General features: G+C 32.1%; 2 protein-coding genes and 3 pseudogenes across 2 annotated transcripts; 2 read left to right on the top strand and 3 right to left on the bottom strand.

The window, feature by feature from the left end:
• Window positions 1–7,491: 7,491 nt before the first annotated feature.
• On the bottom strand, window positions 7,492–7,871 carry LOC118063808 (histone H2A-like). Its single transcript, XM_035077961.1, has one exon. The coding sequence runs from the start codon at window positions 7,867–7,869 to the stop codon at window positions 7,492–7,494; it is 378 nt and encodes a 125-aa protein (XP_034933852.1). The 5' UTR covers window positions 7,870–7,871.
• A 1,336-nt stretch (window positions 7,872–9,207) lies between these two features.
• On the top strand, window positions 9,208–9,916 carry LOC118063809 (histone H1-like). Its single transcript, XM_035077962.1, has one exon. The coding sequence runs from the start codon at window positions 9,208–9,210 to the stop codon at window positions 9,886–9,888; it is 681 nt and encodes a 226-aa protein (XP_034933853.1). The 3' UTR covers window positions 9,889–9,916.
• A 455-nt stretch (window positions 9,917–10,371) lies between these two features.
• Window positions 10,372–10,831, bottom strand: LOC118063810 (histone H3-like; annotated as a pseudogene).
• Window positions 10,832–11,060: 229 nt separating this feature from the next.
• LOC118063806 (histone H4-like) lies at window positions 11,061–11,427 on the top strand (annotated as a pseudogene).
• Window positions 11,428–12,312: 885 nt separating this feature from the next.
• LOC118063807 (histone H2B-like) lies at window positions 12,313–12,686 on the bottom strand (annotated as a pseudogene).
• Window positions 12,687–12,922: the final 236 nt, after the last annotated feature.

A 12,922-nucleotide genomic window follows, 5' to 3' on the forward strand; every position in this document is an offset into this window, starting at 1 on the left:
TCAATGAGAACTCCTGTGACCTTTTGGTAATCTTAAAATTGGATTCTGAAACATGTCTTGAGATCCCACCTGAATTTAGACTCTGTTGCAGAAAGTGGTTCTTCTACAGGAACTTTGGGAGAGAAAGAAGGCGGTGTAAAAGGTTCTTTTGGAGACAAAGGCCCAGAATCATCTTTAGAATCATCACTGCTATCTGATCCTGAATCTGAAATGGAACCAGCACTACTTGATCAGGTGGACTTGACGGCCTCATTTGCATCATTGTACTTGGAGAACATTTTTTCTGAAGACTTCCAGGCAATGGTGACAACTGCTCTTCTATTGTCATTTTGTTTTTTTTATAATACCGGGAAGAAAGTGATTTAGAATAATTGTTAATCGCTTATCTTGACACCTTCATATTCACTGGCCTCAGAAAGAATAAGGTCACGTTCAAGATCGTTGCAAGTAAAAAAAATAACAATGATTAGATCAAAAAGTTGAATAATAAACAAATGTACAAAAGTAATAAGATAATATTACTAATTTACTCACATATTTAACCTAGAAAAATATTAAGCATAATATGTAACCTAATGTAAGACAGAATGATAAATATTAATTATAAAAAAAATTTTTTTCGTCCAACAGTACTCTACCTTCCACTTTCATTTATATTGTTAATTAATGCTTTTTTTGCATAATACAGAATGTTACATATTTCTTTTTGTAAAAATATTCTTCAAATGGCAGAACCACGTACATATCAATAAAACATGTATAGATAATATTTCAACTATTGTAATAAAGCGCTAGATACTCATCACTATATATATTAAACAATTAATTTATAATAATTATGATATATACTGTGCATTAATTTAAATAATATCCTTCGAAAACGAGAAAAGGATCTATTTTCTACATAGTGCGTATCCATTTCTTGAGCGTGAATCGGTTTCTCACAGGGCATGCGCAAATATAAATTTAAGTAGTGGGGACGACCGAGAGTGGGGATCTCCGGCTCTGCCAAACATCTGAGGAACTCTCTTCTCAGTTCGACTATAGTAGTTGAGCTTCCGCCGTCGCTGAATACGCACGTACAAACGACGCTCCTTGAGCTCGTAGAAAAGTTATCACAGTAATCACCGGAAACGTTAGACCGGGAGCCGGAAGAACGAGGCTGGGATCGTGGCCGCCTGCTGATTTTGCATCCAGGACGCCAGGAGAGACTCTGCACGAGCCGCTGAAACCTCCGAGGGACGCCGTGTAGTCATGGCGGTTCTCCAGGACTCTCATCGACGTATAACGCCAGACCTGCAGTCCCGGCAAGGACAAGTCTGCAAGATCTACATCGGAGGACGACACTCGCTAGTGAGCTCACCCATAATTTTCCTCATCTTTCAAGGGCATTTGGGCGAGTCCGCGAGAATCTGCGAAAATACTATTTGTAACGCCTGTCCGAATCCATATAATTAAGATCATATCATTGTAGATCAAATAATTGTATAGCTTGCCGTCCCGTACCCGGGTCATCGACTCGTTTATTTCTATATAAATTTTGTAAAACTACAAATAGCTACTATATAGCTCGCTTCAGGACGCAGGAGGATAACCCTACGTTCTATTGTAGAACGTGATTTTACATTTCCAAGGGCAAGTTGTCCAAGTCATCTGCATTACTGTGAATTTCTTGTCGTCGTTACTCGGCACGCTGGTTGTCCAAGAAAATCTTTCGCACTAATTATTGTCGATTAATCTCGTTGCTAATTCACTCGTTCCAATAAAGCTATACCAAAGAGCAAGCTGACTTTCATCGAAAGGTAAGTCAGAAATTGCAACTATATTCTTATAGCTAAAACCAGAAAAATACATTCCTTAAGGTCATACAAGAACATACTCGAAGCAATAACCTCATCAACCCCTGGTAACATAAGATACATTCTTTACCTTACATTTACTGAAATAAAAAGGCTGATTGGAGATTCATTCTCTGTAGCATAAAAAGTCTGAAACCCGAGCACACCCATAGAAAACCCATTCCCATCTTATTCCCTTGGATCCTACAGCAGAAACGTTTCCCGCGCTTTTCCCAAGCTCCCCAGTGATCCCAAATCCCAGCTTCCAAAGGATTCCCCAACACATCAGCCAAATAGTTAGTCTCCAGATTTCAGTTGTAGTGCTCAAGGGTAAAAATTTTGAGCACGACATAACTGCAAATGTGTCTTTAAATAAAAAGTATTTGACAGTATCTTGCATAATATCATCATGAAGATTGCTGAAATGATCGTCCGGAACTGATCGATTACTTCTACCAATAAAACAAGGCTCTTGACAGTGGTATTTCAACAATTCCATGATTTTAAAGATAAAAATATCACAATTGTTGATTTCATAAAGAATTAATTTTGATAAGTACAATTGCAATTAAAAAGAAAGCGTAACAGCTTTGAGTGACAAACATACTGGTCTATGATATAGACCGCTTGTGGCGCTGCTTGCTGACTGCTTGTTTTGTAGTGCCAACATCATTTAGATTGTGTCGATTATAACATTATTTTTACAACATAAAATCCCATATAATTGTTGTAAAGTTATTGCGCTTTCTAAACAGTCAATTTTTTATTTTATTTTAACACAAGAAGTTGCAGTTGCAGTTGTTCCAATTATCTTGCAACCAGCATATAATTCGTTATAAAAATCAGATTTGTCGGGAATCATAATTTTATCAAAAATTATTGAAGGAATATCAAAAAATTGCAGAGTTTTACATACATTCATTATCGGCCATACTACAGGAAGTTATGATCGAGAAATGCAAACATTATTTCTGCAAGAGAATCTAACTTCAAAGACAATTATTAAACTTGGCATTTTTTACAACAATAACTTCAGTAGAGAATCCTTTGTTCATGCTACATCATCAGCAATTAAATCAATTGTATTAAAGGAATGTCATAATTTACATGCCAATCGCCTACCCTCGCGGTTTCTATAAACTAAAAAAAACCAGTTAAATTCCGGTTAAATAATCGAACCGAAATTCAACCGTTTTTTCTCGGTTAAAAAACGGTTAAAAAGCAGTTAAATAACTCGCGTATTTAACTGGGTATTCACAGTTAAATCCCGGTTAAATATTAGGTATTTAACTGAATAAAACAAGTTAATATGAGTTAAAAACTAGTTAACAACTGGTTAAATAACTAGAATATTTTTTATATATCCGACGTATATAACGGTTGAATATTGGTTAAATAATAAAAATAGATCTCGCGTATTTAACTGCAAAAAAATATTTGTTAAAACAAAATATCAGCTAAATAAAAAAATATTTTTCAATAAACAATTGATTTTATATCTACTCTCGCCACTATAATTTGTTTATAACAGCCTGTAATTGTTATTAACAATAAAAAAACGTCGATAATTGTTGGATTTAAGTGTTTCCGGCGGAATATGTTTAATATCGACTACATAAGGTCTCTAATGACTTTATATCTACTCTTGCAAATTTAATTTGTTTATAACAGCCTGTAATTGTTATAAATAATTAAAAAACGTCAATAATTATCAGATTTGAGTTTTTCCAGCGGAATATGTTTAATATCGACTAGATGAGGTCTCCAATGACTCTATATGTACTCTTGCGGAGTTAATTTGTTTATAACAGCCTGTAATTGCTATAAATAATTTTACAAGACTAGATAGAGAGTCATCAGTGATCTTATTCAGTCGATATTGAACGAATTCCACTGAAAAAACTTAGATCTAACAATTATTGACGTTTTTTATATTTTTATAAAAAGCTTATGGAGGAGCAGTATAAAAAATCTTTATATTACACTTGAAAAATATTTAGCTTCAAAATGGGATATGTGAAGAGATTGGGATCAGCTTTTTACAGCATTAGAAAAACTAACGATAAAAGGATTTCAAAAAGTTGAGAGAAACATAATTAATTGCTTCCTGACTAATACACCCCATTCGAAATTCATTCATATTTCAATTAAGTAGTAGTTTTGACCGACTTTTTGAATTAAATGTTTTAGAAATATCACTGACATTAAATTATTTTATGTCAGATTTTCATATAAAAACAGTAATTTTAAAATTCGACTGCACTATTGTTGAAAAAATAACATTGACAAATGTCAAGTATGATGCGTTCTAGGATTTTCATTTGCCTTTATTAAAGGCAAGTTGAAGTTCAAGTTGTTGAAACTATTAAAAAGTTTTATATTGAACAATAGAACTGTAAAAGTGGTTGATCTAAGGAACGCGAGTCGCTTGTTCGAATTAGAGGAATTTCTGTCTTTAAAATTTCAGAACAGGAATGATCAATTCACAAAATCAATTGAAACAAAATTTAAAATACATTTGTACGAAAATAAATGCTAAGTTAAGGCATCATGTCTCGTCAGGAATTCCTTTAATTAAAATAAGGTTCTCGTAATATGTTGATCTATAAAGCATCGTTCTTTCTTCAATTCAATAATAACATTATCACGTATAAAGCTCTATATTTAACTCTATGCTATTTGTAACAAGAAATTTTAATGATTTGCATCGTTTTCTTATATTATAATATTCTGTACTAATTCATTTATTGTAATTCCTAAGAATTGTTATTGTTGTTTAATTACAGAAAAATATACTTTGAAATTAATTAATCCAATCAACTGTAAGAAATATGAAACTGTTGACATTCATAGCATAGCGTTTGAGAATTATTTTGAAATGTAACATTACTTCAAAAAATCTTCTGTGTACTCTTATTATAAATACTGAAGAAATAAACAATTTACAATTAAAAAGTGTTCAGTAAAGTTAAGTGATTTATTGTTTTATGTAATTACACGTATATTGTAGTATTTTCCTTTTGAATATTTGTTATTAAAGAATAATCTAATAGCCGAAAAAAAAACAAGTTCAATCATAAAACAACTATAGATTTTTATAATTTATATATTAAAACAGACTACTTGATGTTCTGTAACTACCTTCCGTTCATGACCTTCCTATTAGACTCCATCTGATCAAATCTTAAATAATTCTTGTGACGGATATAATCATGCACTTTACGAATGCGTTGTCCTTCCTCCATATCAATAACAACCTCAACACGTATGAAACTCTATAATACGTAATAATTGTTAAAAGTAAATTTTTATTTCTATCTGTGATAAATTACAGTTCGATCAACTGTAAATAGCAACATGGATCTGTAAGTTACATTGACTACAACAAACAGTTTTTGTAATATTTAAAAAGTAGTTGTCGTCACTACTGAAACGAAGTCCAATGCTTTCGGTCATCGCAATTATTTTAATATCATTAATATAACTTATCATAGTCACTACAACTAACTTTCCCAGTTGCTGATTGACTACTTCCATGAAGTTCAATCAACTGTGTAAATTATAGTTGTTATTTTCTAGTTCCTGCACTTATCAAAAATAGTTACTCTAACTACTTTCATGAAGTTGAATGCTGAAAGTTGTTTGAATTTTTCCAAAATAGTTCATCCAACTCCTCTTTATAGTTCATTGTATTACTCTTTTCACCCAACTACTTACGAGTAGCAGCTACAAATATTAGTTGCCGTAACTAGTTTTCCTTTTTCGATGTAGATAGTTGGCTCAACTATCTCGATTTTTCTTAGTGTGGTATACACGAAATATTTGTTTATCGAATTCCTGCTTTTAATGTCTCCAAAACTCCACCACTTTACCCAGCTTTAATATACTAGGGTATTAATGGAGCTGTTCTATTTTGCATATCAGTCTATAGTTTGAAAAAAGTTTATTGACGATATTCCTCTATATGTTTTATTTCAATTCCATTGAACAAATAATTAAGGTAGCTGTTAAAGAATTCGGGCAGGTACAATGACAATAAACATAAAAAATATGACTGATAGTACAAACTTATATGAAAATTTTTTTTATCCTTACTCTAAAAATACAGTGCTCATCAAGTTTTATATTGTCTTCCAATGTAGATGGGCCCATGTTAACTTTTCAAATCTGAAAAATAGAAGCTCACGAGGGATTCCAAAAGCACCCGAAGCTTTCTTCATTTTTTCCTCTGTAACCACTGGAGATTAATTTACATGAAGTATAATTGATTATATTTCTAATTTTATACTTTTTAGCAATCGACTAATTGTTTTTACACTAAAATATCTTAAATATACGATCGTCTGACAAGTGATGCGGTGCTGTCAAAATGTACAATTAAATTTTTAGATTATTTGATTAGTTGGAATTGTTCATCAATTCCCATGTAAACGGTGAAAGGTGTCAAATAATTTTGGATGTATATATGCTGAAAATTCCCTTCAATTAATTTTAAAACAAGATCAGCTACGTCGTTAAAGGGACAATCATTTTTATGCGTGTATTCTGATTTGGATTTTTGGAGCACTTGTGATGAGTGTGCATACTGTAAATTTTCATTAGTAGTAAGTTGTTCGTCCACGTTATTTAAGCTGTAAAGTTAATTTAAAAAGAATTGCATAAGACGTGGCACAATTTTTAAGAACCATATCAGAATATATTTCTATCAATAGAGAACATGACAACAATTGGGCCAAGTCTTCTTCAATTTTTTATGAATTAATTACTTTTTTAAATTAAGTAAAAATTAATTGCAAAAAAAATTCATCGTAAATGTGCATCTACAAAATTACTTTTTAAATTATTCATAGAAAATTCGAACAAATATTTTTTTACACTATAAATCGAAATCCATAAAAATAATGACTTAATTTTATGAATGACATGGCGTTCCATTTGATTTCAAACATTTTTGTTGTTTTAAAATTCTTCTGATTAATTATTTAAGAATAAGATCTTTCATTATTTGCAGAGTCACTTAGGACTTGTACATAGCGCGAGGTTTTATTGTCATCTGAAGATGGTAGGATTATTTTTCCTACAATACTCCATAGATTTTTAATAAAACATGATTTTGTTTTTTATAATAATTCATTATTTACTTGTAAAATATCGTAGCGACCAATAATAATATAACTTGTACTACATACCCCAACAAAACACTATTTTAATAAAACTGTATTGTTAAAAATAATACAAAAGGTTGTCAGATCATTACAAGCCAAGTATTTTAACTTCTACATATATTATGTTCATTAAAATTCAATGGGTTATTTATTTTCAAAAAAATTATGTACTTTGTTGCATATAATAAAGATAATTTTGGATAAAGAAAAAATTTTAGAGCTGAAAAATAACTATTTGTTATTTGTTTTATTAAACAAATGAAAGAAATGAAAGAATTTTGATTGTAATTTATCAACAAAATACTTGGTGTCACTATTACCTTTTTCCTCCTATTAAAATCCTGATTTTTTTTAAACATTAATCATATACGAGACGGAGCTGTAATGAAGATTTAATACGTTCATATTTTGATAATGTGTTTAGAACTTCGAGTTTCATTATAAGAAATATTATTGGCCCTAAAAAGGGCCGTTTGGGTTTAAATTTTCTAAGCACTGCTTTTTTCAGTCTTCTTAGGGAGAAGTACAGCTTGGATGTTAGGAAGAACTCCACCTTGAGCAATAGTAACTCCAGACAGAAGTTTGTTTAACTCTTCGTCGTTACGGATAGCTAACTGGAGATGACGTGGAATAATTCTGGTTTTCTTGTTATCACGAGCAGCATTTCCTGCTAACTCAAGAACTTCAGCAGCTAAGTATTCCATAACTGCAGCCAAGTAGACTGGAGCTCCAGCACCAACTCGTTCAGCGTAGTTACCTTTGCGTAACATCCGGTGGATACGTCCGACTGGGAATTGTAATCCAGCTCGTGTTGACCGGGTCTTGGACTTTCCCTTGACTTTGCCTCCTTTCCCACGACCAGACATGATTTTTATTTTATGTAGTTAATACTCGAGACGACAGAAAAGCAGTAGATGTCAGATCAGTCTATGCGGTACAGACTTATGGATTTTGTAGTGTATCTCCGAACCAATAAAATAAGAGTTCCTTGTTCCCACTACAGCAATGTGGTGTCAACTGGATATTTGATGTGGTGTATTTCCGAACCAATCCCGTACGTTTATGCTCTGTTAACTGCTAAGAGTTAGTGGCGTAAAAGTTTTTATTCCAAACAATAAGTATTGATGGAAAAAAAATTCCTATATTTGTTGATTTCACGATAGAGTTTTGTATTTTTAATAAAAATACTTTATTTTAAATGAGTTGATTAATAAGTCATTATTTTTTTTTTTTCCGTTCTCTTTCTATTTATAATAGAAAAACTATAAAATACATAATAGGACGAAAATGTGAACGATTTTCTTCCGATGAAACCATTAGTATTAATAAAAAGATTGGGTTAAAATATTATTGTTAATAACTATACATCACAATTTTTAAGTCGGTGAAGATCATTTTTTCATAATATTTCACAAATTTTTTCCCAAACACTTACCATATAAAAACTAAAATACAGAAATAAGAAACATACTACTTTAATTGCTTTTTCTAAAAAAAAAGATATTTTACTGTTATACGATTTATTTTCTTTCCATTATATACAGAAAATAATTATTCGAAACAAAACATTCCCTCATTTTATCGAACAATATTGTCTACCAAAACATCTATTACTAGAAATGATAATAATAATAATAATAAATTATTAATAATATAGTGATTTTTATTCAAAAAATGTGTTGAGTCGGAAACATTGTGTGTTTGTCATTACAAAATACCATTATAGAACCTTTATTTTTGATGGTATCAGAATGATATTTATTTATATCAATAATATAACTCTTCTAATATTTTTTATCACAATTTATGCAAATATTTTTTCATACAAAAATGAGCACTAACAATTTAATGTCTTTAAATGTCAATGAATTATAAACTGTAGTTATGATTGAATTAGAAATAATTGATTACAAGTAAATATCATCTAGGAGAGAAACTCTTTTGTAATCAGCAAACGTTCATTTAGTAATTTGTATCAGTGTAACTGAATTTAAGTTTATTGTTTATTGATAATTATCAAAGAATTGAATAAAATTTAATACTAAAAGTTGGAAAGTGTTGTGGCGCTAGTATCGAAAACCAACACGGCGACTCTTCATGGTCCGCGCTCAATTATGTGTATAGCGCTGTTTATTGGCATATTAATTTTTATACGAAACAAAATTCAGTTAACACTGTACTCAGTTTGTGAAAACATTTTAAAAATGACTGAAAAAGCTATAATTGTTGTGACTTCAGCGACTGAAGATAAGGCCACCGCTAAAGCAGCTTCACCAAAAAAAGCCGAAGCACCGAAAGCAAAAAATTCGAACGCTAAAGCTAAGTCTCATCCAAGCACTGCTTCTATGGTTAAAGCAGCCATTAAAACTTTGGCTGAACGCAATGGATCATCCCTACAAGCTATTAAGAAGTATATCGCCACTATATACAAAGTAGATGCTGAGAAACACGCTCCATTCATCAAAAAGTTCTTGAAGTCTGCTGTTACTGACGGTACTTTAGTTCAAGTGAAAGGTAAAGGCGCTAACGGATCATTCAAGCTTCATGTAACAAAAGCAACTACTACGAAATCTAAGCCTAAAACTACGACGGCCAAGAAAACCGCATCGAATAAGAAAACTCCCACTACTAAGAAACCTGCAGCAAAAAAAACTGCAGGTCAAAAAACAGCTCCAAAGAAAGCAGCTCCTAAAAAGGAAACCAAGACAGCAGCTGAAAAAAAAGGAGTAAAAGCTGTTACAAAGGAATCTAAAGTCAAAACAACAGCTCCTAAGGCTAAGAAAGCAACTAAAGCACCAACTGCTAAACCAAAAGCACCTAAACCCAAGAAAGTGTCTACACCTAAAGCAGCTAAATCAACTAAAAAGATAGCTGCTAAAAAATAAATTTATACTAACGGAATTTTTTCATTAAAAATACAACGGCCCTTTTTAGGGCCAAACAATTTATTCTCAATATAGAAAATTTCTCTGCTGATACAAATTGCACAATTTACTCTCATTAACTTTTTACATGTACGTAAAAAGTACATATTAAAATAGAACTGTTTTTGTTCTGTAATCTCATTATTGTTTTATGTATCAATTACTTAGAAAAATAGTCATCAAATAATGAAATTTTTAAAATTTGCTGAATAGAAGTTTTTAATGTCTATTTAATAAGTATACAAAATAAAAAATAATATAATTTTCAATTTTGTTTATTTAAAAATTTAGATTTTAAAAAGTTTTGATACTAAGGATTTTTACAAATTATCTTTTGGAATGATATATACGCGAAATTGAATTGAATTTTTTGTTATGGACAATTTATTGTTTAGTCTTAAAATATATGAAATCAGAATTGAGTAGCTCTTGTATGATAATATGTAGGCCCTAAAAAGGGCCGTTGATTAATGAAGCAATTTATGCTCTCTCTCCTCTAATACGACGAGCAAGTTGGATATCCTTAGGCATAATGGTTACTCGTTTGGCGTGGATAGCACACAAGTTGGTATCTTCAAAAAGGCCCACTAAGTATGCTTCACTGGCTTCCTGAAGTGCCATAACAGCTGAGCTTTGGAATCTCAAGTCAGTCTTGAAATCCTGGGCAATCTCACGTACCAACCGTTGGAAAGGTAGTTTACGAATGAGAAGTTCAGTGCTCTTTTGGTAACGACGAATTTCCCGGAGCGCGACAGTTCCAGGCCTATATCGATGAGGCTTCTTGACTCCTCCGGTGGCGGGAGCACTTTTACGTGCAGCCTGGTGGCGAGTTGTTTACGAGGGGCTTTACCTCCGGTAGATTTACGAGCAGTTTGCTTAGTACGAGCCATATCGCAGTATAGTATAACTAGTTACCTTCGTACAAGACGACGTCAACGAGAAAGATACCCTCGCCAGCGAAATCTGTCGTTATATATTCTCTTCTTTGTAACAGCTGTTATATGATTGGTTCACGAGGTCTTACGGGGGAATAAATTCTGATTGACGGCTATTCGTTGAGAAATATGGTAGGGATGGCCAAAGAGTATATAAGTTAGCTCAGTGACTGACTTGAACATTCATTTCGTTTCAAATTATATCCTTAATCACTTTGAATACTAGTAATCATGACTGGTCGTGGCAAGGGAGGAAAAGGATTGGGGAAAGGAGGCGCTAAGCGGCATCGTAAAGTTCTTCGTGACAACATCAGGGTATTACCAAGCCTGCAATCCGTCGTCTGGCTCGACGTGGTGGAGTCAAACGTATCTCAGGATTGATATATGAAGAACTCGTGGAGTGTTGAAAGTTTTCCTTGAGAACGTTATTCGTGACGCTGTTACATATACTGAACATGCTAAGCGGAAGACAGTCACTGCTATGGATGTTGTCTACGCATTGAAACGTCAAGGACGTACTCTTTACGGATTTGGTGGTTAAACTACATTTTATTTTATCAACAAACGGCCCTTCTCAGGGCCAACAAATTTTCTACGTTGACTTTACTACGTTCTAAACCATTTACTTTAAAAGTCATTTTAATCGTCAAAGATTAAATGATGGGTAAAATCGTTGCATAACAAAAATGAAAATTCTGGGTAATATTGACTTCAATTCACAATGCAATTTTATTATTGAGTTTTTATCATTATTATTATTATTATGCATTGTTGTCATTTAAATATAAAAAATAGTTCTTAAAACTCCTTTAATTGATTATATTTCGTACCTTGTGTATTCCAATAAATTCTAATAATTGATTACATTAAGATGGAAGACCAATAGTTACATATACATAGACTATTGAACAAAGTATTTTTGGTTCTACTATCTCTTTTCTCCTTATTCTTTAGAATACTTTGTGTCATATTTAACATAAATATTTTTAAATCAACCACAACATGAAAATAACAATCAATTTACAAATCTGTATTTTTTTTATACTGATTATTTTTAATCACCTATCATTTGATAAAATAAATATTCAAAACAATTGAATGATAGTAAATTATTCAATATAGCTTTCTTCAATGTAATTTGTTTGTTTTTTTTCTTATTTTTTCCTACAGACAATAATATACTTCCAAATTGCATATTTAAGTATTATTGATTGTCCAAATGTTCTTATTGTTTCTGTCGTCTTCGGATTTGCTCGAGAAAAACATGTATAATATATTTCATGAGTAGTCAACTACTATGCAAGAGATAAAGTAACTCAAATTTCTTTATTTATAGGAATTAATATGAATATATGTCTGAATGATGAGTATTTACAACTTGTTTGTTGTACGTTTTGAAATATTTTAGTGGTCCTGAAAGGACCGTTTTAGAATATCTGAAGATAAAAATTTACTTGGAGCTAGTATATTTGGTAACTGCCTTAGTACCTTCACTGACTGCGTGTTTTAGCCAACTCTCCAGAAGCAACAAATCGTACTGCAGTCTGGATCTCTCGAGAAGTGATAGTTGATCTTTTGTTGTAATGAGCTAGGCGAGATGATTCTGCGGCAATCCGTTCAAAAATATCATTGACAAAGCTATTCATGATGCTCATGGCTTTCACTTGATATACCAGTATCGGGATTTACTTGCTTGAGCACTTTGTAAATGTAGATAGCATAGCTTTCCTTCTTTTGCGCTTCTTCTTGGTCTTATCACTTTTAGAGATATTTTTCTGGGCTTTGCCAGATTTTTGACAGCTTTCCACTTACTTTAGGAGGCATTGTGAGAGTAAGATTCTTGAAATTCAAGACTCAGTACCAGAACAGAATTCGATTTTCCACTTATGCTGATTGTGAATGTATCTCCGATCCAATCACAGCCCGACTATTGAAAAAGAACGTTGCTTATTGGTTCGGAGTAACTGTCAGTAGAAAGAGACAAACACTAGTAAAAAGTGCGAATCGGAGAGTAAAGAACGTGATTGGTTCGGAGGTAGGTACATCATATTAGAATTTTC

The sequence above is a fragment of the Chelonus insularis genome, unplaced genomic scaffold (genome assembly GCF_013357705.1).
Source record: "Chelonus insularis isolate UGA/USDA-ARS -01 unplaced genomic scaffold, ASM1335770v1 contig_14_pilon, whole genome shotgun sequence".
In the NCBI taxonomy this organism is placed as follows: domain Eukaryota; kingdom Metazoa; phylum Arthropoda; class Insecta; order Hymenoptera; family Braconidae; genus Chelonus; species Chelonus insularis.